The following is a 27,056-nucleotide window of genomic DNA, read 5'->3' on the forward strand; positions in this document are numbered from 1 at the left end:
GCATGGTGAGTGTGCATACAGGCCATGGAGTATGAGTGCGTTACCGTATATACTCGAGTAGAAGCCGAGATTTTCAGGCAATTTTTTGGGGTTGAAAGTCCCCCTCTCGGCTTATACTTGAGTCATACCCAGGGGTCGGCAGGGGAGCGGGGGCTGTCTAATTATACTCACCTACTCCTGGCGCGGTCCCTGCAGGTCCCTGGTTCCCCGCAGCTTCTAACTGTACTGAGCGGTCACATGGTACCACTCATTACAGTAATGAATGTGCGGCTCCACCTCCCATAGGGGTGGAGCCGCATATTTATTACTGTAATAAGCGGTAACGGTGACCGCTCCCTATAGGAAGAAGCTGTCAGCGCCGGGGAACCAGGGACTGCACCGCGCCAGAATGGGGAGGGGAGCGATACACGATATTCACCTGCTCCTCGTTCCTTCGCCGCTCCATCTTCAGCGTCTTCTGCAGTGACGCTCAGGTCAGAGGGCGCGGTGACGTGGTTAGTGCGCGCCCTCTGCCTAAACGTCAGTGCAGAAGACGCTGAAGATGGAGTGGTGCCGGAATGAAGTCAGGTGAATATTGAAAGTGGCGGGGGCCTGAGCGACGAGAGGTGAGTATGTGATTTTTTATTTTTTTTATCGCAGCAACAGCAAATGGGGCAAGTGTCTGTATGGAGCCATAATCAACATTTGTGCAGCACTATATGGGGCAAATATCTTTATGGAGTATCTTATGGGGCCATAATCAACGTTTGTGCAGCATTATATGGGGCATGTGTCTGTATGGAGCATCTTATGGGGCCATAATGAAGGTTTGTGCAGCACTATATGGGGCAAATATCTTTATGGAGCATCTTATGGGGCCATAATCAGCATTTGTGCAGCATTATATTGGGCAAATGTGTCTATGGAGCATCTTATGGGGCCATTATTAACCTTGATGCAGGATTATATGGGGCATATTTTAATATGGAGCATCTTATGAGGCCACCATGAACTGTATGGAGCATTATATGGGGCTCCTGATTCAATATAGATATTCATAAACACTTAACCTACTGATGTCTCAATTATTTTTACTGTTATTGGTATCTAGTATTACTTTTGACATTTACCTGTAGCTGCTGCATTTTCCACCCTAGGCTTATACTCGAGTCATTAAGTTTTCCCAGTTTTTTATAGCAAAATTAGGGGGATCGGCTTATACTCGAGTATATACGGTACTTATTGTTTTCTTTTAAACAATGGTACCTGCCGATTCCAGGTCTCTATGTAGCTCTCCATAAGTGGTCCTTAGCTCTTGGAGAACTCTTCTGATAATTCTCATCACTCCTCTGTTGAAATCTTGCTGGATGCACCTGGTCGTGGCTGGTTTATGGTGAAATTGTTTTTTCCACTTCTGGATTATGACCCCAACAGTGCTCACTGGATCCTTGAGTAGTTCAGAAATTGTTCTGTAACTAATGCCATCAGTATGTTTTGCAACAATAAGGTTGCAAAGGTCTTGCAACAGTTCACTTTTTTACCCATCATGAGATTTTTCTGGTGTGGCACCTTGGTAATGTAACACCTTTTTATAGGCCATCAGTTGAACCTGCTGATATTATTTTTCACTAAATGACAGGATTGCTTTCTAATTACTGATAGATTTCAGCTGGTGTCATACCTTTCCATAGCTTTTTTCACCTCTTTCTTCATGTGTTCAATATTTTTTTTCCTGTGTCATTTCTCATTATTACACTTAACTTGTGGACGTCTATAGATTGATTATTTTGCCTCTGTGGATCAGATGGGTTGTTACAATATTTTTCTATATGGCTATGTGCACATGTTGAGTATTTGCCATATATTTTTTTTTATATTTTGGATGCGGTTTTAATTGCAATTTTTTTTTACTTTCCCGCTTTCAGACGAATCGGTGAAAAGAATTGGCACGCTTTTTAAAAAAAAAAAAAATCTTTAATGGTTCAAATCCACAAGGAAAAATAAGCAGCATGTGCATGAGGTTTTAGAAATCTAATTAACTTTCCTGGTATTGAAAAGGGCTGCGGTTTTTTTTTTCACAGCAAAAGCACAGTGTGTAAACAATTCAAACATGTTTAACCCCTTAACGTTAATTAACGGCGCTGTGGAAAAAGTGAATAGCGCCCCCCCCAGAGTTGGATTTTCTCTGGGGTCTCGGTTGCTGGGGGTAATTAACTGTTTACCGGCGGCCACAAAAAAAACAAAAAAACAATGTGTAATTCTCTGTCCTCTGATGTGATCGCACATCAGAGGACAGAGAAATAGGGGGATTCGGGGACCCTGTTATACTTACCGGTGTCCCTGGGTCCTCCTGCGTCCCTTCCTGCCCGCTGGCTTCTTCATCCGGTAAGAAAATGGCGGGCGCAGTGCGCCCGCCATGATCTGCCGGCCGGCAGCTAGAGGAGTTGGGGCTAAATTTAGGGTTAGGGTTGGGGCTAAATTAGGCTAGGGTTATGCTTCTTTCACACTGTCACGCACGCGCCCAGACTGAATGGCGCGGGCATACGGGGGTGGTTTGTGACCCCACTGTGCCACAAACCAGACTACCCTGGAAGGGGCGTGACTATGACAGCTGCCTGGGTTTTCACTGGAGCCTCTGATGGTGAGGTCAGGCTTGTGCAGCAGGCAGCTGCCAGGTTCTACTCCAGGGTGGTGTCTGGCTGTGGCTGCTGATCTCACTAAAGAACAGAGCGGGCATGGCTGGCACTCTGGCTGACAGGCGGGCACGGCTGGGACACCGGCAGGCAGACGGGTACAACAGAGACACTGGCGAGCAGGCGGACACGGCTGGCTCTCTGGTAGGCAGGCGGGTACGGCTGGAACATAGGAAGAACCGGTAGGGACCGGTCTGCAGGCAGGTATGAGAAACAGGTAGGAGCCTGTACAGACAGGAGGACTAAGTAACAAGTAGAAGGTGGAACTAAGAGAAGAGAAGGAGAAGGCAGAGCCAAGGGCGGAGCCGCAAGAGGCGGAGCCAAGAGCGGAGACGCTGGAGGCGGAGCCAAGAGCGGAGACGCTGGAGGCGGGGCCAAGAGCGGAGACGCTGGAGGCGGAGCCAAGAGCGGAGACGCTGGAGGCGGAGCCAAGAGCGGAGATGCTGGAAACGGAGCCAAAAGCGGAGACGCTGGAGGCGGAGCCAAGAGCGGAGACGCTGAAGGCGGAGCCAAGAGCAGAGACGGAGCCAAGTGCAGAAACACAGGAGGGGGAGCCAGATAGAACCGCAAAGAGCGGAGCCAGATAGAACCGCAAAGAGCGGAGCCACAGAGCAAAGCCAGAGAGTACAAAGCAAGGACTGAGTGCAGAGCCGCAAGAGTGCGGAGTGTAAGCAGACTGAGAACACAAGGAAAGACAAAGCAGGGAAGGAAGCCACAGACAAGGAGACCGAGAAAAGACAAAGTACAGACAAGGCAAAGGAACAAGACACAGGGACAAAGACACAGGGACCAGGATATTCTGCCTCCTGGAGGGCGGACTAGAAGAACAAGGCAAAAGCACAGAGAAAAGCTCAGAGGGAGAAACTCAGAGCAAGGCCAGTCAAACTCAGCAGCTAAACACTAACTGAGCTAACACATTGCACAGGCCCAGACCACAGGGTGGAGCTGCACTATATACAGGAGGCCTCTTGATAATTGGTCAGGAACTGATTAGACAGATGCACGTGATCCTATAAGAACCAGAGAGTTCAGGCGCCGGCCCCCTATACACATAGCCATGAGGCATGCAGAGAGCAGAGACACAGAACATGGAGCTGGCAAGAAACAGAAACCACATCGTGGCCTGGAGCAGTGGGTAAGATTGTGTGAGAGATGTGAGGCCATGCTGTGATGCCAGCAGAGTTGTTACACACACTTGCGTCGGTACGGGGCCGTCGCAATGTGTCGGCCCGACGTACCATCGCATGTTGTGAAAATTGTGCACAACGTGGGCAGCGGAGGCAGTTTTTCAATGCATCCGCTGCCCAGTCTATGTCCTGGGGAGGAGGGGGCGGAGTTATGGTCATGCAGGCACGGTCGGAAACGGCAGACGCAACGTACAAAAAAAAGTTACATTGAATGTTTTTTTGTGACGACGGTCCGCCAAAACACAACGGATCCAGTGCACGACGGACGCAACGTGTGGCCATCCGTCGCGATCCGTCGGCAATACAAGTCTATGGGCAAAAAACTCATCTTGCGGGAACATTTGTAGGATCTATTTTTTGTCCAAAACGATGGATTGCAACGGATGCCACACAACGCAAGTGTGAAAGCCTTAGGGCTAGGGTTAGGGTTGGGGCTAAAGTTAGGGCTAGGGTTGGGGCTAAAGTTAGGGGCTATGGCTAGGGTTGGGGATAAATTTAGGGTTAGGGTTGGGGTAACGTTAGGGCTTGGATTGGGGCTAAACTTAGGGCTAGGGTTGCGGCTAAAGTTAGGGTTAGAGTTGGGATTAGGGTTAGGGTTTGGATTAGGGTTGGCATTAGGGTTACATTTGGGATTAGAGTTAGGTTTGGGATTAGGGGTGTATTGGGATTAGGGTTAAGGTTGGGATTAGGGTTAGTGGTGTATTGGGATTAGGGTTAGGTTTGAGGTTAGGGTTTAGATTAGGATTAGGGGTGTGTTGGATTTAGGGTTTTGATTATGGTTAGGGTTGAGATTAGGGTTGTTTTAGGGTTAGACTTGTGATTATCGTTAGGGTTGTGATTAGAATAATGGATCGGGTTGGGATTAGGGTTAGGGGTGTGTTGGGGTTAGGGTTTGAGTTAGAATTGGGGGGTTTCCACTATTTAGGTACATCAGGTGGTCTCCAAACATGACAGCCAATTTTGCGCTCAAAAAGTCAAATGGTGCTCCCTCCCTTCTGAGCTCTGCCGTGCGCCCAAACAGTGGTTTACCCCCACATATGGGGCTTCAGCGTATTCGGGATAAATTGGACAACAACTTTTGGGGTCCAATTTCTCCTGTTACCCTTATGAAAATAAAAACTTGGGGGCTAAAAAATATTTTTTTTGGAAAAAAAAATATTTTTTATTTTCACGACTCTGCATTATAAACTTCTGTGAAGCACTAGGGCATTCAAAGTTCTCACCACACATCTAGATAAGTTCCTTGGGGGGTCTAGTTTCCAAAATGGTGTCACTTGTGGGGGGTTTCCACTATTTAGGTACATCAGTGGCTCTGCAAACACAACATAACGCCCGCAGACCATTCTATCAGTCTGCATTCCAAAACGGCGCTCCTTCCCTTCCGAGCTCTGCCATGCGCCCAGTGGTCCCCCCACATATGGAGTATCAGCCTACTCAGCATAAATTGCACAATACATTTTGGGGTCCAATTTCTCCTGTTACCCTTGTGAATGTAAAAATTTGGGGGTGAAAAGATCATTTTTGTGGAAAAAATACGATTTTTGTTTATTTTCATGGCTCTACATTATAAATTTCTGTGAAGCACTTGGGGGTTTAAAGTGCTCACCACACATCTAGATAAGTTCCTTAAGGGGTCTAGTTTCTAAAATGGGGTCACCTGTGGGGGGTTTCTACTGTTTAGGCACATCAGAGGCTCTCCAAACGCGATATGGCGTCCGATCTCAATTCCAGCCAATTCTACATTGAAAAAGTAAAACGGCGCTCCTTCACTTCCAAGCTCTGCGGTGCTCCCAAACAGTGGTTTACCCCCACGCCACATATGGGGTATCTGCGTATTCAGGAGAAATTGCACAACAAAATTTATGGTTACATTTCTGTTTTTACACTTGTGAAAATAAAAAAAAATGGTTCTAAAGTAAAATGTTTGCAAAAAAAGGGTAAATGTTCATTTTTTCCTTCCACATTGTTTCAGTTCCTGTGAAGCACGGTTAATAAACTTCTTGAATGTGGTTTTGAGCACCTTGAGGGGTGCAGTTTTTAGAATGGTGTCACACTTGGTTATTTTCTATCATATAGTCCCCTCAAAGTGACTTCAAATGTGATGTGGTCCCTGAAAAAAATGGTGTTGTAAAAATGAGAAATTGCTGGTCAACTTTTAACCCTTATAACTCCCTAAGAAAAAAAATGTTGTTTCCAAAATTGTGCTGATGTAAAGTAGACATGTGGGAAATGTTATTTATTAACTATTTTTTGTGACATATCTCTTTGATTTAAGGGCATAAAAATACAAAGTTTGAAAATTGCAAAATGTAAAATTTTTTTTTTTTTTGCCATATTTCTGTTTTTTTTTTCATAAATAATCGCAAGTAATATCGAAGAAATGTTAACACTAACATGAAGTACAATATGTCACGAAAAAAAACAGTCTGTGAATCAGCGGGATCTGTTAAAGCGTTCCAGAGTCATAACCTCATAAAGTGACAGTGGTCAGTATTGTAAAAATTGGCTCGGTCATTAAGTACCAAATTGGCTCTGTCACTAAGGGGTTAAAAAGAAAGGTTTGGGGGCGTGGCTTCGGTGCTGATGGAGAAGCACCTGTGAAGAGGGAGCTCCTGGGGTTTTGTCCCAAATAATCTACATTCACCGCATCAAGGAGACCCCCACGCCACAAAGACCCTTTATAACACCAGCTGATGCACCAGAGACCCCCTCCAACCAAGTTCCGGGGCAACATTTCCACATTTAGGGCTCCAAAGCCCCAAAGCTGCACCAGCACATCTAGGCCTCAGGCCTGCCGCTGCCCGGCGGATTAATCCGCGCTGTGTAAGGAGGTTTCTGCCTCCTGCACCTAGGAACACATCCCAGAAAAGGCTCATCTAAGGCTCATCTACGCCTTCCGGGGTCCCCCTGACCGACCCCCCTGCATAGTCAAGCGCAGAGTAAAGCACCAAGCATCTGGGACCCCAGCTTTACCAGAAGAACACAGCCAAAATAGTACCAGCCCTCAGGCCTGCAGCGCCGCCGGAGATCCGCCCTCAGCGGCCGCTATCCACGGGCGGCGAGGGCGAAGCTGCAGCAGCACCTACAAGCAAGTACCAGCCGACCAGGAAGCCGAGGATTCCCGGCCGTCTGCTCCGTGAGAAGACCCGGCGCTTATCCTCAGACAGCCGGCACCGGAGCGTCGGCGACAGAAGAAGGAAGAAGACTCCTCCCACCTCAGGCACAGCACCGCCGGGACCCCATCGCCAACGCCTGACAGGCGCTGACAACCAGTGCAGAGCCACAGAGGCTCTGCCGCGCACCAAGAATTCCCCGCAGCTGCGGGCAGAAGACCCCCCCCTGGCCGACACTCCAGGGTAGGAAGTCCCGGAACGCAGCAAACACCGGAGCTCGGGTCTCGGACGGAGACCCGAAGCTCCGCCCCAACCTCTCAAGACCGCGGCGCCGCTGAGGACATCTTCAGCCACATCGGACTGTGCTGGTGAGCACGGAGCTGCAGCGGCACGGATCCAGGTAACCGCCCCAGCTCCTGACCCCCCATCGGGCCCTGACACGCTGTGCCGACTCTCCTGAAGGCTTGCCTATCAGCGGTGCTGCCGATTTACCGGCACCGCTCCATACCCCTAAGCTCTCACTCTCCCCAGTAACCCCGGACCTATCGGGCAATCCTTGGGGGACATTTCCACAGCGCAGCTCCGGTGGGTCACTGGTTTGATCCCCCTCCACCTGTCCTTCCTACTCACCAAGCCCCCATATAATTAAAGGGCTTCTATAATCCTCCCTATACTCGGCCATATAATAAATAAACAAATAATAAATCAAAGATTTAAGATCCCAAATCAGCTGCCTATGGGAAGTAGTCCCGGCAATATCTCCCAGGAATTCATACGCAGGGGCCTTTTTGCTGTTTGCTCCTTACAACTGACAACAGAGAACAACAGCTCTAAATTCTAAGCTCTTTACCAAAACTATAAAAAATTTTCCTGTCCAGAGACTCTTACAGTATTTTCTCTCCTGACTTCTTATAATAAGGAGCTTTATTTCCTACATTAACAGATAACTAAGGGGAAAAGGTTGAAACTCAGTGCCACTGCATTCAACTCAAATACATCAGTATAAATTTAGCCAAGGTACCAACGGCTCATACGCCTTTATCTGCCAATATGAGCGGCACTAAACCCAAAGGAAAAACCGCCCTGTCCGCGACACTTAGATCCCAATACAGCCAGAAACAGGAGAAAACCCTAAGTCGCAGAGACCAGGAAAAAACCAGACACAATTCCTTCTCCTCTCCCAGGCCCAGATCTAGGTCCCCAAGGAGAGACCTACCTAATTTTCTAGAATACGAATCTTTTAGCAAGTCTCCAACCAGTAAACCTTCCCCAATAAAAATGGACTCATCGTCTAGCCTAAAAAGATCGAACCCAGGCGCAATAAGTGAGAAATACACATCTACGGAAAATTACTCTGGAGTAGAAGACGAGATTGACTCTAGTGACACCTCTCCAAATCCAACCCCCATGAAGAGCAAAATTAAATACGCTAACCCAGGCCCCTTCGTAAGCTCTAATCCGCCAGACTACGAAGATTTACTTAATAAACTAGCATCAAAAATAGACGAAAGGTTGAATATCGCCGTCAAAACACTAAAGACGGAAATGGATATTAACTTCCAAAAATACTGTGACAAATTAGACGATAAAATAGACAACTTAGACAGACAACTATCCAAACATGAGGAAAGGATCAACAGGCTCGAACACAGGTCATCAATGTCATTTGACGAACTTGACCGAGTTAACATTGAATTGAAAAACTTACGCTCCAAGATGGCCGACTTGGAGGACAGAAGTAGAAGAAATAACTTAAAAATCAGAGGTATCCCTGAAGATGTGCCTCAAGATCAGTTATCTCATCATATAAAAGACATATTCAAATCAGCCTTGCCCGATCTATCAGACCTAGACCTAACAATTGACAGGGCCCACCGACTGCCAAAACCTCCTAAGGTCCCCGCTGATCTACCTAGAGATACTATTCTCAAAGTTCATTTTTTCAAGACTAAAGAAGCCATTCTCTCTTACCTGAGGGACAAAAAATCCTTCCCAGACCCCTACAAAAATCTGAAGGTTTTTCCCGATTTTTCCAAAGACACCCTGGAGGGTCGCAGAGAGTTCAGGCCTGTCACATCAGCCCTCCGCGACAGAGGCATTAAATATAGATGGGGCTTCCCGCTCAAACTTCTAGTCTCCTTCCGGGAAAAAATCATACCGATCTACTCGGTCGAGGAAGGAATGGACTTCGTCAGATCATTGGGCCGTTGATCGTTTATGTTCCATATATGTGGCTAAGCTTTATTATAAGGGGTCTCCTTTTCCTTTCTCTTCCTCACCATATTTTGGGATAAACCCCTTATTCCCGTCCACGTGTACTAACCCCCTCTCCTTTTCTCCTAGGTAGCTCTGCCGACCTACCAGTTTTGTTCTAATTTTTCTTCTCCCTAGGTTACATCAGCCCTTTTTGTTCTACGTTGTAAATATGTCATTCAAGTTACTCTCCTATAATGTTAGAGGGCTGAATAGCCCACAAAAAAGACATGCTTTGTGGAGAGAGTTGATCAGCCTTCAGACAGACATTGCATGCCTACAGGAGACAAAATTCCTGGCGGGGAATCACCCCTACTTTAATCATCGTAGCTTTCCTCATATTTTTGAGGCCTGTAATTCCAGCAAAAAGGCGGGGGTGATTACCCTGATCAGGAATAGTGTACCTTTCGAGTTCACTGAGGAATATGCTGATCCAAATGGCAGATACCACATCCTGATATGCAATATTAACGGCCAAGAATGTACTATAATCAACACATACGCCCCAAACAAAAACCAGATTAGTTTTTTGTCCAAGCTTCTGAAGAAAATTAACAAGGTTAAGAAGGGTAACCTCATCTTCCTAGGTGACTTTAATGCCACCCCTGACAAAACGCTCGACTCTTCCTCCAGCCTGAGACCAGCCTCAGAGGACCTGAATCGGTGGCTGGATAAAAGTGAGCTCTACGACACCTTTAGATGTCTTAATTCCACATCAAGAGAATACACTCACTTTTCTTCGGTCCACCATTCAGCATCCAGGATTGATCTGATATTGTCAGACATTTTCTCTCTCGAAAAATTCAAAAAGGTGGACATAGGGGACAGGACACTGTCGGATCATTCCCCTGTAACTGGAGAAGTTAGCCTTGGCCCCTCCCTAAAAAAACTCTAAAGCATGGAAATGCAGCTCATTTATCATCCATGATTCTATCCATGCGACAACGATTCGTAATAATATCTCCCACTACTTCAATGAAAACCCTCCAGAAATCACCAATCCCGCAACCAATTGGTGCGCCCATAAAGCTGTTATTAGAGGCACCCTAATAAGCATATCCTCTAAAATAAAAAGGGAAAAAAGAGCAAAAATTAAAAAACTTCAAAAAGACATTCGTGACTTGGAAAAATCCTTAATTAGCCTCCCTTCCCCCTCATCTAAACTCCAAACAGACTTAAACTCCCTTAGACAAGACCTAAGATCCCTCCTCTTCTCACCCTACGAAGCAGCCCTCAATTCCTCCAAATTTAAGGTATATTCCTCCCTGAACAAGCCAACCAAATATATGGCAAATAGAATAAAAAAATTTAGAATACACAACAAAATTAACAGAATTTCTTCCCTCTCTGACAATACCACCTTGTCTCATCCCCAAGATATAGTTAATGAATTTTCCAAATATTATTCTAAACTATATAACTTAAATCTAGACCCATCATCCCCCCCACCAAAAGATTCGGACATCAAAGCCTATCTCGCCAATATCAACCTCCCTTCCCTTACAAAGGAAGAAATTGAATCTCTATCAGCTCCTTTCTCCTCCTCAGAAGTTGAAGAGGCCATCAACCACCTTAAATCGCAAAAATCCCCAGGGCCAGATGGCTTCTGTAATTCTTATTACAAAGCCTTCGGAACAAACTTAATACCTCACCTGGTAAAACTATTTAACTATGCATCCAATTCGGGTTCCTTCCCTCCAGAAATGTTGGAGGCCTCAATCGTCCTTATCCCAAAGCAAGCGGCTAACCCTATGGCTACTAGTAGTTATAGGCCTATATCTCTTCTGAACACAGACATCAAATTGTTCTCAAAAATTTTGGCCAATAGACTTAGCGTCATCCTCCCCAGACTAATAGTCAATGATCAAATGGGGTTTATTAAAAATAGGCAACCAGCTGACGCCACCAGAAGGATTCTGAACCAAATTAAACTCACCAATAAATTCAAAACCCCTACAGTTTTTGTTTCCTTAGACGCTGAAAAGGCCTTTGATCGTATAGATTGGAGCTTCCTCAAACACACACTTCAAAAATTTGGTTTTAATGACAAACTCATCTCCTCATTTATGACATTATATCAAGGCCCTACAGCTAAAGTAACCTGCAATAACCATATCTCTGACCCCTTCCATATTAACAACGGCACTAGACAAGGTTGCCCCCTATCCCCTTTACTTTTTAATTTGGCTCTTGAACCCCTGGCAGAACACATTAGACAAAATTCTTCCATTACAGGCATATTCACCAACAAACGTCACCATAAACTCAGTTTATTTGCAGATGACATAATTTTAACCCTCACCAACCCAGCTGTCTCCACGCTAGAAACTATCAAAGAACTTGAAAACTTTGCATCTCTTTCCAAATTCAAAATTAACGGTTCAAAATCCAACATCCTACCCATCCACCTCTGCAAAAAGGAAATCAATTCCTTGAAAAAAGTAATATCATTCAGGTGGTGCATTGAAGAATTCCCATACTTAGGGATCATAATTAACAAAAACCTTGATAAGACTGTCTCCTCAAACCTGAGAAAGATAGACGAAATACTTAAAAAAGATTGCACCACTTTTAATGATAAAAGTTTGTCCTGGTGGGGGAGAAACCTAACAGTTAAGATGTTCACCCTTCCAAAAATTTTATATATTCTTAGATGTATTCCCCTTCCCATCTCCGCATCTCTCCTGCGGAAGATCCAAACAAGGCTAAATAAATTCATTTGGAATGATAAAAAGCCCAGAACAAATACCAGATCCCTTTACAAAACAAAAATCCACGGAGGAATAGATCTCCCAAATATTACGGCCCACTATAATACGCTCCTACTAAAACAAAGCTCACCCTGGTGGTCAGACCAGAATGAGCCTGCATGGCTCGACTTGGAGGAAGAGATCAACGGAAGAAAACCCCTTAAATCCATCATTCTCAAAGCTATTTCCAGTTCCCCCAACAAAATTCATAACCACCCAATTTTTCAGGCGATTTCCCTCGCATGGTCTTCTACTTTAAAAAAGAGGGATAGTGATCAAAACAGTTCCGTTCTTCTCAAATTATCCTTATCATTTATCTACTCAATTCTGAATCTTATCCTACCCCCTGTATGGGCTGATTTAAAAATTCAAACACTTGGCGACATTTACACTGGGCCTAAATTCATTGACTTCAGTTCACTAAAAAGCAAATTTAATGCCCCCTCATCTCTCTTCCTTGAATACATGATCCTGAGGGAAAACCTAAGCCTTTTTCTTAACCTCAAACTGAAACTCTCTGAGTTTTCTTCAAAAATCCTTTCTAATCCAAATCACTCAATTTTCTGGAGTCACAAGTTCATTTACAACAGTTTCAATAAAGATGAATCATTGGCTAAAAGCGCAGCTCTCATAACCTGGGAGAAATCCTTAGGTCTCTCCGCCTCTACAGACGACTGGGAGGAGGCCTTTTCGGCTTCATACCAATCAACAATTTCAATGTCCCTTCTGGAGTCGCACTTCAAGGTGTGCTCCAGGTGGTATTACACCCCAGCAAGACTGTCCCACTTCAGCCCATCCAACTCCTCCCTATGTTGGAGAAACTGTGGACATAAAGGCGACCTATTACATATTTTTTGGAGCTGCCCCACTGCGGCCCTCTTTTGGCTGCAAATCTCTTCAATCATCTCTAAATTGTCAGGATCCCCTTTTACACTCTCCCCACAACTAGCCCTTCTCTCCTTGGACACCAACCTTATCGACAGACCCTTATTGCGCATAATCTTGCATATCTGCTTGGTAGCTAAAAAATCCATTGCCTGTCATTGGAAAAAGGCCACTCTGCCCAATGCAGCTTTTGTCATCAAGTTAATGATGCAGCATAGAGAGCTTGAGCTCAAATTTGCCTTGCTCAATAATGAGTTTAGCAGATTTTACCAAAAGTGGCATATATGGGAGCAGCATTATCCTCCTTGAAAAACCAACATTCCTAAATTGGTTTATGTCTACGTAAATGTTCACAAGATCTTCTCTCTCCTTCCCTTCCCACACTAAACTTTGGTTTTGTAGTTGCAGTTACTTGATATTAACAAGTTTTCCAAAAGGGCCGTCCCCTGGCATTGTTTTGAAACATTGTTGTTGATTCATATTCTGCCTATATGCCTCTCAAGGGCTACGTCCCTTGCACTACTCTACGTTGAATTGTTATTACTCTTCAAAAGTTTTGCTTGTTATGTATTGTTTTTGCCCTCCCATATTTCCCTTACTCGTATCCTCCCCTCCTCCCCTCCTCCCCTCCTTTTATTCCCTGCCCCTCCTCTCCAGGTTAAGACACAAAATTCCAATAAAGTTCTTTGGAAAAAAAAAAAAAAGAAAGGTTTGAATGTACCATGCTTTGTTTCCCTGACATGTTTAATTGTTGCCAGGTGTGTAAATGATTCCATTTGTATCTGTTGTTGGGTATAGGTTTTCGATATGGTCACTGGCAAGTTTCTGGAGCACTTAAAGGGTCACACGAGAACTGTCCAGCATTGCCAGTTCACCCCAGATGGAAAATGGCTTGTATCAAGCTCTGATGACGCGACAATCAGGGTGAGTGCTTCTCATTTTACACCTAGTCTTTAGAACGGTGCACATTCCACACATCGTGTTTTATCCATTTATCGCGCGCCCCAGCTGAACACAAACCTATTAGAAATGGCATGATTCACAGCAAATCATTAGAGATTTTATCCTGTTATGTTCCCTAAGTATCGTAAAATAGCTACTTTGAGATGATTTTTATTATGTTGCACTTGCTACATGTAAAACTGGGTGTAAAATAGAAATCTATCTCTGAGCAGACACTTTGTGGCACTTAAAAGAGCGCTAATCTTAGAGCATGTGCAGAAAGCTATATCCCAGCTCTTCCTCCCTTATTCTCTTCTGTTTCATAAAAATAAATAATAAAAAGGTAAAAGCTTTTATCTTAAGTCATATTGCAAGACTTGTTGAAGGCTCGATAGTGACCTGTAGGATCGCTGCTTCCAACGGGTGGCGCTATAGAGTTCAAGTCCTCTTTTTCTCTGAAGAGGCAATTTGCATAATAAAAACCTAGAAATATATAAAAAATAAATCAGTTCCGTCTGTCCAAGATTAGCCATTTCCTTCTTCATCCTCACAGTCCTGGCTTAAGACAAGTGGCTACAACTGAAGCCTCCATCCTCAGAAGTAGGACCCAAAATATATTAAACCCACCCCCATTGACTTAACCCCACCTTTTTTTCACAATCCAGAATTAACCCCTGTGTTCTTTGTATTATTTCTACAAGACTTTGTTTACTTTAATGCTCAATGACTTACAGATCTATACATCATGGAGCGTGTTCAGGTATTTGGGGTGAGCTCAGGAGCAGGTCACTGCGGCATTTAAGTGGCGCAACGCAGCCCTGGGTCACGATTGCGGTGAGCCGATGAGCTGCCATAACAGCCAGGGCCCTGTTGAAGGCACCTGTCATGCCAGTTCTCATGTGATGTCCAGCCATAGGCTGAGCGTCATGGAAGACTGTCAATTTTACTATACACAGCAATATTAGATTCAATACTGGATTAAAAAACAAAACATTTCCACAATTAGAAATATATAAATGTTGGAAGTTAAAAAAAAATACATACGGTATTTGGTAGCAGTGTCCAATCTATCAAAACATAAAACTAGTTCACCTACTCTGTAAATCATGTGAAGAGATTAAAAAAAATCCATGAATTTCGTTTTTTCGATCGCAATGAAAACACTGTCTACTCCAAAAAAGGAGTAAGATTTTTGCTAATACGGAAATATAATGGGGGAAAAATGTACCATATCTCATATTGGTGTGCGCTTGACATATGTTTCTGCACATATCCGTATAAATCAGTTGTTTTTTTTTAACAGGATGCAAGAAAAAAGATAGGCAGCTGTACCTTCTTATCCTCTATAAAAAAAAAAAAAAAAAAAAAAGGATGAAAAATGAATCAGTTTTTTGTTGTTTTTTTTTTTCATTACACTGCAAACGTATTGTGATTCTGTTTATTTTTCCATACATATTGTTTTGTTCACAGTTTTGGGTAATTGGTTACAAAAGAAAATCCTATAAGTAGCCATGTGTTGTGTTAAGGAACTTCCCTACAGTGAGGAAAAAAAGTATTTAGTCAGCCACCAATTGTGCAAGTTCTCCCACTTAAAAGGTTGAGTGAGGCCTGTAATTGACATCATAGGTAGACCTCAACTATGAGAGTCAAAATGAGAAAACAAATCACAGAAAATCACCTTGTCTGATTTGGCAAGATTTATTTAGCAAATTATGATGGAAAATAAGTATTTGGTCACCTAACAACATGCAAGATTTCTGGCTCTCACAGACCTGTAACTTCTTCTTTAAGAGACTCCTCTGTCCTCCACTCATTACCAGTAGTAATGGAACCTGTTTGAACTTGTTATCAGTATAAAAGACACCTGTCCACAACCTCAGTCACACTCCAAACTCCACTATGGTGAAGACCAAAGAGCTGTCAAAGGACACCAGAAACTAAATTGTAGCCCTGCACCAGGCTGGGAAGACTGCATCTGCAATAGGGAAACAGCTTGGTGTGACGAAATCAACTGTGGGAGCAATAATAAGAAAATGGAAGGCATACAAGACCACTGATAATCTCCCTCGATCTGGGGCTACACGCAAGAACTCACCCTGTGGGGTCAAAATGATCACAAGACCGGTGAGCATAAAATCCCAGAACCACACGGGGGGACCTAGAGAATGACCTGCATAGAGCTGGGACCACCGTAACAAAGGCTACCATCAGTAACACACTACGCCACCAGGGACTCAGATCCTGCAGTGCCAGACGTGTACGCCTGCTTAAGCCAGTACATGTCCGGGCCTGTCTGAAGTTTTCTAGAGAGCATGTGGATTATCCAGAAGAGTACTGCGAGAATGTCATATGGTCTAATGAAACCAAAGTAGAACTGTTTGGTAGAAACAAAGCTCGTCGTGTTTGGAGGAGACAGAATGCTGAGATGCATCCAAAGAACGCCATACCTACTGTGAAGCATGGGGGTGGCAACATCATGCTTTGGGGCTGTTTCTCTGCAAAGGGACCAGGGCGACTGACCCGTGCACATGAATGCATGAATGGGGCATGTATCATGAGATTTTGAGTGCAAACCTCCTTCCATCAGCATGGGCATTGAAGATGAAACGTGAATGGGTTTCTCAGCATGATAATGATTCCAAGCACACCACCAGGGCAACGAAGGAGTGGCTTCGTAATAAGCATATGAAGGTCCTGGCCTAGCCAGTCTCCAGATCTCAACCCCATAGTAAACCTTTGGAGGGAGTTGAAAGTCCGTATTGCCCAGCGACAGGCCCAAAACGTCACTGCTCTAGAGGAGAGCTGCATGGAGGAATGAGCCAACATACCACCAACAGTGTGTGCCAAAGTTTGACCTCTGTCATTGCCAACAAAGGATTTATAACGCATGGGGAGGATTGTAAACTTTAATAACCCACTTGGCTAATTGATTTATTTATATGTAACAATTTACTTGCATTGTATAAATGGTATAAGCACTGGAATAATTTTGTGTTCCACATCAGGTCTGGGACTGGACGTCTGGAAAGAGTTTTTCACTGCAAGGACACAAAGAAGCTGTGAGGTGTTTCAGAATTCTCAAAAATGTAAAACTCCTCTCCTGGTCATTTGATGGGACTGTGAGGGTAAGACAATAGTTATCTGTTCATAATAAATAATAAAATATGCACATTTCCTAGCTTTATTCCTTTTCTTTATCTTAAAGGGAACCTATCATTTAGATTCTTCCAGCCTGAAAAATGGACAGCATTTCTCAGAGCCTGGCAGTGGGATTACATCCAAGAATGTCTATCTCTGCAGCACTGCAGTGTTTCAGAGACAACATGGTGTGAAACACTGACTAGTGACTATAGATCTCTCCCTATCTCAATACAGGGAGGACACATCAATTCACTGGAGTGGGGCAGGGAGAAGTCGGCTGTGGGCAGCACCGGTCTAGTTAAGTTTCTCTCTATAGTCTCTGGCTGTTTTTTTCAACCTTGGTCCCGATTCATCAAGACCAGTGTTGTTAACAGTGATCTTGATGAGGGTGCATGCTTGAGTCTGACACCTCATAATGAATCCGGCATGTCTGAAAAGTGGCGTGCACCCCTGTGTGCAACTCGCCATAAATCTTACTCCAGTCTGGGTTTGATGTAACCTCTCTGATTAATACCCTCATTGCCCTGGCTGAGAGTTTTGGTGGGCGGTCCTCTCTTGGCAGATTTATTGTGGTGCCATGTTCTTTCCATTTGATGATAATGGATTTGATGGTGCTCCAGGGGAACATTGGAGATTGGGATTTTTTTTTATAACCCAACCCTGACTTGTACTTCTCCACAAATTTGTCCCTGACTTGTTTTGAGATCTCCTTGGTCTTCATGGTGATTGGTTAGTGGTGCCTCTTGCTTAACCCCTTTCTGACCTCGGATGGGATAGTACGTCCGAGGTCAGATCCCCTGCTTTGATGCGGGCTCCGGCGGTGAGCCCGCATCAAAGCCGGGACATGTCAGCTGTTTTGAACAGCTGACATGTGCCCGTAATAGGCGCGAGCAGAATCGCGATCTGCCCGCGCCTATTAACGAGTTAAATGCCGCTGTCAAACGCAGACAGCGGCATTTAACTACCGCTTCCGGCCGGGCGGCCGGAAATGATGTCATCGCCGACCCCCGTCACATGATCGGAGTTCGGCGATGCTTCAGAATTGTAACCATAGAGGTCCTTGAGACCTCTATGGTTACTGATCGCCGGCGGCTGTGAGCGCCACCCTGTGGTCGGCACTCACATCACACCTGATTTTCAGCTACATAGCAGCGAACAGCAGATCGCTGCTATGTAGCAGAGGCGATCGCGTTGTGCCTGCTTCTAGCCTCCCATGGAGGCTATTGAAGCATGGCAAAAGTAAAAAAAAAAAGTTAAAAAAAATGTGAAAAAAATAAAAAAAATATAAAAGTTTAAATCACCCCCCTTTTGCCCCAATCAAAATAAATCAATAAAAAAAAATCAAATCTACGCATATTTGGTATCGCCACGCTAAGAATCGCCCGATCTATCAACTAAAAAAAAGCATTAACCTGATCGCTAAACAGCGTAGCGAGAAAAAAATTAGAAACGCCAGAATTACGTTTTTTTGGTCGCCGCGACATTGCACCAAAATGCTATCATTAAAAACATCATCTCGGCACACAAAAAATAAGCCCTCCACCGACCCCAGATCATGAAAAATGGAGACGCTACGAGTATCGGAAAATGGCTCAATTTTTTGTTTTTTTTTTAATCAAAGTTTGGAATTTTTTTTCACCACTTAGGTAAAAAATAACCTATTCATGTTAGGTGTCTATGAACTCGTACTGACCTGGAGAATCATAATGGCAGGTCCGTTTTAGCATTTAGTGAACCTAGCAAAAAAGCCAAACAAAAAACAAGTGTGGGATTGCACTTTTTTTTGCAATTTCACCGCACTTGGAATTTTTTCCCCATTTTCTAGTACACGACATGCTAAAACCAATGATGTCGTTCAAAAGTACAACTCGTCCCGCAAAAAATAAGCCCCCACATGGCCAAATTGACGGAAAAATAAAAAAGTTATGGCTCTGGGAAGGAGAGGAGTGAAAAACGAACACGGAAAAACGAAAAATCCCAAGGTCATGAAGGGGTTAATGGTGTTGCAGCCTCTGTGGTCTTTCAGAAAAGGTGTGTATAGGCTGACAGGCCATGTAACACTTAGAATGCACACAGGTGGACTTCCTTTCACTAAGCATCTGAATTATGAAGGTTATTGCTTGCACCAGAAATTTTTAGAGGCTTCATTGCAAAAGGAGTGAATACATACAGTACAGACCAAAAGTTTGGACACACCTTCTCATTTAAAGATTTTTCTGTATTTTCATGACTATGAAAATTGTACATTCGCACTGAAGGCATCAAAACTATGAATTAACACATGTGGAATTGTATACTTAACAAAAAAGTGTGAAGCAACTGAAATTATGTCTTATATTCTAGGTTCTTCAAAGTAGCCACCTTTTGCTTTGATGACTGCTTGCACACTCTTGGCATTCTCTTGATGAGCTTCAAGAGGTAGTCACCCGGAATGGATTTCACTTCACAGGTGTGCCCTGTCAGGTTTAATAAGTGGGATTTCTTGCCTTATAAATGGTGTTGGGACCATCAGTTGTGTTGTGCAGAAGTCTGGTGGATACACAGCTGATAGTCCTACTGAATAGACTGTTAGAATTTGTATTATGGCAAGAAAAAAGCAGCTAAGTAAACAAAAACGAGTGGCCATCATTACTTTAGGAAATGAAGGTCAGTCAGTCCGAAAAATTGGGAAAACTTTGAAAGTGTCCCCAAGTGCAGTGGCAAAAACCATCAAGTGCTACAATGAAACTGGCTCACATGAGGACCGCCCCAGGAAAGGAAGACCAAGAGTCACCTCTGCTTCTGAGGATAAGTTTATCCGAGTCACCAGCCTCAGAAATCGAAGGTTAACAGCAGCTCAGATTAGAGACCCGGTCAATGCCACACAGAGTTCTAGCAGCAGACACATCTCTACAACAACTGTTAAGAGGAGACTTTATGCAGCAGGCCTTCATGGTAAAATAGCTGCTAGGAAACCACTGCTATGGAAGGGCAAAAAGCAGAAGAGACTCGTTTGGGCTAAAGAACACAAGGAATGGACATTAGACCAGTGGAAATCTGTGCTTTGGTCTGATGAGTCCAAATTTGAGATCTTTGGTTCCAACCACAGTGTCTTTGTGCGACTCAGAAAAGGTGAACGGATGGACTCTACATGCCTGGTTCCCACCATGAAGCATGGAGGAGGAGGTGTGGGAGTGCTTTGCTGGTGACACTATTGGGGATTTTTCAAAATTGAAGGCATACTGAACCAGCATGGCTACCACAGCACCTTGCAGCAGCATGCTATTCCCTCCGGTTTGCGTTTAGTTGGACCATCATTTATTTTTCAACAGGACAATCACCCCCAAAACACCTCCAGGCTGTGTAAGAGCTATTTGACCATGAAGGAGAGTAATGGGGTGCCACGCCAGATGACCTGGCCTCCACAGTCACCAGACCTGAACCCATTCCAGATGGTTTGGGGGGAGCTGGGCCGCAGAGTGAAGGAAAAAGGGCCAACAAGTGCTAAGCATCTCTGGGAACTCCTTCAAGATTGTTGGAAGACCATTCCGGGTAACTACCTCTTGATGCTCATCAAGAGAATGCCAAGAGTGTGCAAGCAGTCATCAAAGAAAAAGGTGGCTACTTTGAAGAACCTAGAATATAAGACATAATTTCAGTTGTTTCACATGTTTTTGTTAAGTACGGTATATAATTCCACATGTGTCAATTCATAGTTTTGATGCCTTCAGTGTGAATGTACAATTTTCATAGTCATGAAAATACAGAAAAATCTTTAAATGAGAAGGTGTGTCCAAACATTTGGTCTGTACTGTATGCACATGCAAATTTTTAATTATTTGATCCTATACATTTAATTTATGCCTATATTTTTCTCACTTCACCAACTTTGACTAATTAGTGTTGATGCATCACACACAATTTGGATCACAAAAAATATTTAAACACAGGTTATAATGTAGCAAAATAGGTAAAAAGCCAAGGGAGGTGGGATGAATACTTTCGAAAGCCTCTGTATGTTCAGCAGGATATCGTGCAGCATACTTTTTTTTTTAAGGACTCTGTAATTCTCTTCTGTAATTCATCTTGCTTGTCTGTAACTCTATACTGATCAGTCTTGACAACAGGCAGTGGACAGCATGGTGTTCGGAAGAGAGACACCTAGTTACCACATTAAAGCAATTTTTCTCTAAAAATAATTTTTGGTGATGAAATTATATTTTTTTTATCCATAAGCAATTTAATAAGCATACGTTTGTTGAAACAACCATGACCATTTAAAGAGTTGGTGTACCTCCAACAATATTATAACTTTAAAATGTGACAAAAAAAAAGGCAATTTATACAGATTTTATCAAGCTATTTACTATATAAAAATCATCTGATGTGTTTATCCAACATAATTATCCTCTAATGATAAAACACTGCTACGGCTCCGTAAACTCTTGATCCTGCCAGGTTTGTATGGGATTTATAGTAAATGCAAGAACTCGCCAGAATCGGAGAATAAACGCCTGTGTTGCATGATCACTCACCAGTGGGAAATAGTCTCACATAGTAAAAGATGACGTTGGTATATCTTGTGGTGGCTTCGCCAAATGTGATGATGATCCTGCTTTACAGCTCATCCTGCCCTTTGCACGATATCAGACTGCTTTATGCTTTAGAACCAGTGTATATCATACAAACCCTTTATTGAATGCTTTTGTTATGTTTGAGCACTTTACATATAACTATACTGTTATTAAATGTTTTAGGTATGGGATCTTCAGAGTGGATGCGCAGAAGATGAGCTTCCGTGTCACAGTGGTGCTATTTTGTCTTGTGATATTTCATCTGATTCACTGAAATTTTCATCTACCTCAGCTGATAAGAGCGCCAAGGTACGGCATTACTTGTTGATCTATTTTGCGCCCCCCATGTCAGGTTGACTGATGTATATTATTATTATTATTTATTTATATAGCACCATTGATTCCATGGTGCTGTACATGAGAAGGGGTTACATACAAGTTACAAATATCACATACAGTAAACAAACTAACAATGACGGACTGATACAGAGGGGCGAGGACCCTGCCCTTGCGGGCTTACATTCTACAGGATTATGGGGAAGGAGACAGTAGGTTGAGGGTTGCAGGAGCTCCGGTGTTGGTGAGGCGGTAGCTCCGGTGTTGGTGAGGCGGTAGCTCCGGTGTTGGAGAGGCGGTAGATCCGGTGTTGGTGAGGCAGCAGCGGTGTCAGTGCAGGCTGTAGGCTTTCCTGAAGAGATGAGTTTTCAGGTTCCGTCTGAAGGATCCGACTGTGGTTGATAGTCGGACGTGTTGGGGCAGAGAGTTCCAGAGGATGGGGGATATACTGTGGATGCTGTACCTTTGACAGCATGATATGCCTGATCAATATCTTTAAGTATCCGCTATCATTGGATGCAACACGAATTTGCAAGAATTACACAATGGTTGATTTAAAGGGAGTCTCTCAGTGCAAAATGACTGTTCAAACCAAGCACAGGCACTTGGTGCACCTTTGATGAGGTTCGGCAGTTTGAAGTACTGACTTCTTTAGCTTCTAGCTCCACCCTCTTTTCCTTGATTGACAGCTCTAACTTTACAGTAGCCAGATGGAGATGGATGTAAATCAAGTAGGTGGGAATGTGACTGAGCTGTTTTGAGGGTGAACAAGCACCTGTACTTATTTTGAAAACAAATTTTTTGTATATATATCATCTGGGCAGGCGGGAGGTGAATACAGTTAGGGCCAGAAATATTTGGACAGTGACACAATTTTCGCGAGTTGGGCTCTGCATGCCACCACATTGGATTTGAAATGAAACCTCTACAACAGAATTTAAGTGCAGATTGTAACGTTTTATTTGAAGGGTTGAACAAAAATATCTGATAGAAAATGTAGGAATTGTACACATTTCTTTACAAACACTCCACATTTTAGGAGGTCAAAAGTAATTGGACAAATAAACATAACCCAAACAAAATATTTTTATTTTCAATATTTTGTTGCAAATCCTTTGGAGGCAATCACTGCCTTAAGTCTGGAACCCATGGACATCACCAAACGCTGGGTTTCCTCCTTCTTAATGCTTTGCCAGGCCTTTACAGCCGCAGCCTTCAGGTCTTGCTTGTTTGTGGGTCTTTCCGTCTTAAGTCTGGATTTGAGCAAGTGAAATGCATGCTCAATTGGGTTTAGATCTGGAGATTGACTTGGCCATTGCAGAATGTTCCACTTTTTGGCGCTCATGAACTCCTGGGTAGCTTTGGCTGTATGCTTGGGGTCATTGTCCATCTGTACTATGAAGCGCCGTCCAATCAACTTTGCAGCATTTGGCTGAATCTGGGCTGAAAGTATATCCCGGTACACTTCAGAATTCATCCGGCTACTCTTGTCTGCTCTTATGTCATCAATAAACACAAGTGACCCAGTGCCATTGAAAGCCATGCATGCCCATGCCATCACGTTGCCTCCACCATGTTTTACAGAGGATGTGGTGTACCTTGGATCATGTGCCGTTCCCTTTCTTCTCCAAACTTTTTTCTTCCCATCATTCTGGTACAGGTTGATCTTTGTCTCATCTGTCCATAGAATACTTTTCCAGAACTGAGCTGGCTTCTTGAGGTGTTTTTCTGCAAATTTAACTCTGGCCTGTCTATTTTTGGTATTGATGAATGGTTTGCATCTAGATGTGAACCCTTTGTATTTACTGTCATGGAGTCTTCTCTTTACTGTTGACTTAGAGACAGATACACCTACTTCACTGAGAGTGTTCTGGACTTCAGTTGATGTTGTGAACGGGTTCTTCTTCACCAAATTAAGTATGCGGCGATCATCCACCACTGTTGTCATCCGTGGACACCCAGGCCTTTTTGAGTTCCCAAGCTCACCAGTCAATTCTTTTTTTCTCAGAATGTACCCAACTGTTGATTTTGCTACTCCAAGCATGTCTGCTATCTCTCTGATGGATTTTTTCTTTTTTTTCAGCCTCAGGATGTTCTGCTTCACCTCAATTGAGAGTTCCTTTGACCGCATGTTGTCTGCTCACAGCAACAGCTTCCAAATGCAAAACCACACACCTGGAATCCACCCCTGACCTTTTAACTACTTCATTGATTACAGGTTAACGAGGGAGACGCCTTCAGAGTTAATTGCAGCCCTTAGAGTCCATTGTCCAATTACTTTTGGTCCCTTGAAAAAGAGGACGCTATGCATTACAGAGCTATGATTCCTAAACCCTTTCTCCGATTTGGATGTGGAAACTATCATATTGCAGCTGGGAGTGTGCACTTTCAGCCCATATTATATATATAATTGTATTTCTGAACATGTTTTTGTAAACAGCTAAAATAACAAAACTTGTGTCACTGTCCAAATATTTCTGGCCCTAACTGTATGTTTGGAGAAGGTGATTGTGGGAAATGTAGTTTACACTAGTTACATGGGCATCCTAGAAGAACCACTTCATAGTGTTCTTCATAGTGAAATCATCAATGATTTCTCACATATTCAGATATGAGAATTATGTAATACTAGATGGCAGCCCGATTCTAAAGAATCGGGAGTCTAGAATCCATATATACTTTATTTATTCAAATGTAAGAATAATACAATTAATAAATAATAGTAAGAAAGAACAAAAATAATAGGCAGTATATGGAGAAAACACCAAACAAAAGTTCAAAATTGGTGTGAAAATGTCACTGAACCACTTCACAACTAAATATATATAGTTTTGGTAAATGGTATCATTTTTTTGACGAAATTCGGCAGGAGCTTGAAGAGCAACGTCACTGGGCCCGCCTCCACGCAGTAGAAACTTGCTGTGAGGTAAAAATTCAAAAATCACACCAAAATGGCGGGCGGAGTGTGTCACAGTACGGCACGTTTCTGATTGGTCGCTCGCAGCAGGCGGCAACCAATCAGACACTGGACACTGTTGACGTCACTTATCTCCGGACATTAGCTCCGGACATTAGCTCCGAACAAAGCCACGGAAGTTGGCACAAATTGCAGGAAGTAGTATTCTAGGCAATTATATATTAGATATGCCTCGTACTTGGAACACTCCAATGGATAAAAAGAATCACCCTGTATACCTACCTACATAGATGTGCTTATTTATTGCACATATATTGGAAGGCAATCCTTTTGGATTTTAAGAACAGTAGATATGCAAAAATGCTTATAGTGCCTTTGTTTATGTATTCATATGATTTATTATGGTAATGAGCGTCACCTTTTGTATCTATCACGTATACAGATATTCCATGAAAAAGGCCTCATCTAGCCGAAATGTATGAATATTATCTGTTTTTCTTTTGGATGAACGTTATCCCTTTTTTTTTTTTTTTGGGGGGGGGGGGGGAGGAGGGTCATGTGATTAAAGTATTCTTTGGGTGCCAAAGTTTTTGAATCAAGACTTGTCTATTGTTTACTTCTGAGCACCTTAAACATAACAGTTGACTTCCCTTTGAGTATTAAAGCATGATGAAAATGGTGGTAGAAATTGGACATTGACTGTGGCAAACTCAAACTGAAGACTGGTGTGCATGAATAGCTTGCCAATTGGGTAACTTCACTTACTCCATGAAATGTATCTCCCTAATTGATGGGCAATAGTTTACACTGTAATTATAGTCCATTGTAGTCACCAAGGGATACATCGCGAAGAATGGATGTAAATATGCATCATGTGTTGTCTTCCATTTCAGATTTGGAGTTTAGCTGGATTATCTCTTCTGCATGAGCTGAGAGGTCATCAGAGCTGTGTACGATGCTGCCACTTCTCATCTGATGACCACTATTTAGCAACTGGCGATGATAACGGTGAAATAATGGTATGTTAGTAATGTTAGTATTTTATCCGTTATCTGTTGTTTTGAAAGAAGGAGGTTCAGACTGGGTGTAGGCAGTCACTTGATATTAAACATGTAAAAATAAAACCAGAGGTGTGGAGTCTGAATTGAGTATAACATAGTGATCACTTAGGCACCCCACAATCTTTTGCAAATGGAAAGTCTACTTGATGAATAGCGTGCACAAATACTTTTTCTAACCCCTTAAAGACTGGGCAATTTTTCTTTTTGGATCTTACTTTTATCCTCGCCTTCTTCCTAGAGCCTTATATTTTTTTACTTTTCTGCTCAAAAAGAAGGCTTGCTTTCTGTGCGATGATTTATCATTTTGAATGACACTATCTATTTTACCATGCTATGCACCAAATAATGTGAAAAAATTCCAAGTGCGGTGAAATTGTATGGAGAAAAAAAAAGCCCCGCACTTCTGCAATTGTTTTTTAATGACTTTAATTTTTCTGTAAACATGACATGGCATTATGATTTTACAGATGACTACGATTACAGCGATATCAAATGTGCATTTTTATTTTTTTTAAGTTAGGTTGTGAAAAAAAGTTTGAAAATAAAAACTTTTTTCACCATTTTCGAGACCCATAACATGTTAAGTTTTTGGTTCTGGTGCATTTAGCTTGATTATTCTTGCACACAAGAGCAGATTTATTAATAATGTCATAATTCTTAAGCAGTGAAAACTTATACTTGAAGTCTTAAAATACATGAGACTTATTAAAGTGGCTTATGATTTTTGACAGATTTGGCATATATTTTTTTGGTAATACGTCTAAGTTTATACTAGCTATTAGTTGCCAGAAATATATGCCACATCCCATTCCTGTAAATGTAAAGGCACAGAAAGTTTCTAAAACACAATAAATATATATATTTTTTACAAAAAGGAGTTCCAATATGGTGATGGTATAAATATATTTATTTAATACTAATGCTAGTAAGGGCAAAAATTAGCCACAACTTCCACCTATTATACAGCTTAATTCTTTATTAGCTTTATTGAACAATATTAAAACAAAATCCGATTTCTCCTTAGTGTAGGTTAAAGGGAACCTGTCACCCCCAAAATGGAAGGTGAGCTAAGCCCACCAGCATCAGGGGCTTACCTACCGCATTCTGTAATGCTGTAGATAAGCCCCCGATGTATCCTGAAAGAGGAGAAAAAGAGGTTAGATTATACTCACCTGGGCGGGCGGTCCGATGGGCGTCTCGGTCCGGTCCGGGGCCTCCCATCTTCTTACGATGGCGTCCTCTTCTT

General features: G+C 43.0%; 1 protein-coding gene across 1 annotated transcript in view; it reads left to right on the forward strand.

Annotated features, from left to right (window-relative positions):
* APAF1 (apoptotic peptidase activating factor 1) overlaps positions 1 to 27,056 on the forward strand; it is a 205,098-nt gene that overhangs the window by 156,776 nt on the left and 21,266 nt on the right. The window contains exons 22-25 of the mRNA XM_069764312.1: positions 13,659 to 13,784; positions 16,808 to 16,927; positions 21,680 to 21,805; positions 25,643 to 25,768. Coding sequence (XP_069620413.1) covers positions 13,659 to 13,784; positions 16,808 to 16,927; positions 21,680 to 21,805; positions 25,643 to 25,768 — 498 coding nt within the window. The remainder of the gene's footprint in view (positions 1 to 13,658; positions 13,785 to 16,807; positions 16,928 to 21,679; positions 21,806 to 25,642; positions 25,769 to 27,056) is intronic.

The sequence above is a fragment of the Ranitomeya imitator genome, chromosome 4 (assembly GCF_032444005.1).
Source record: "Ranitomeya imitator isolate aRanImi1 chromosome 4, aRanImi1.pri, whole genome shotgun sequence".
Classification (NCBI taxonomy): domain Eukaryota; kingdom Metazoa; phylum Chordata; class Amphibia; order Anura; family Dendrobatidae; genus Ranitomeya; species Ranitomeya imitator.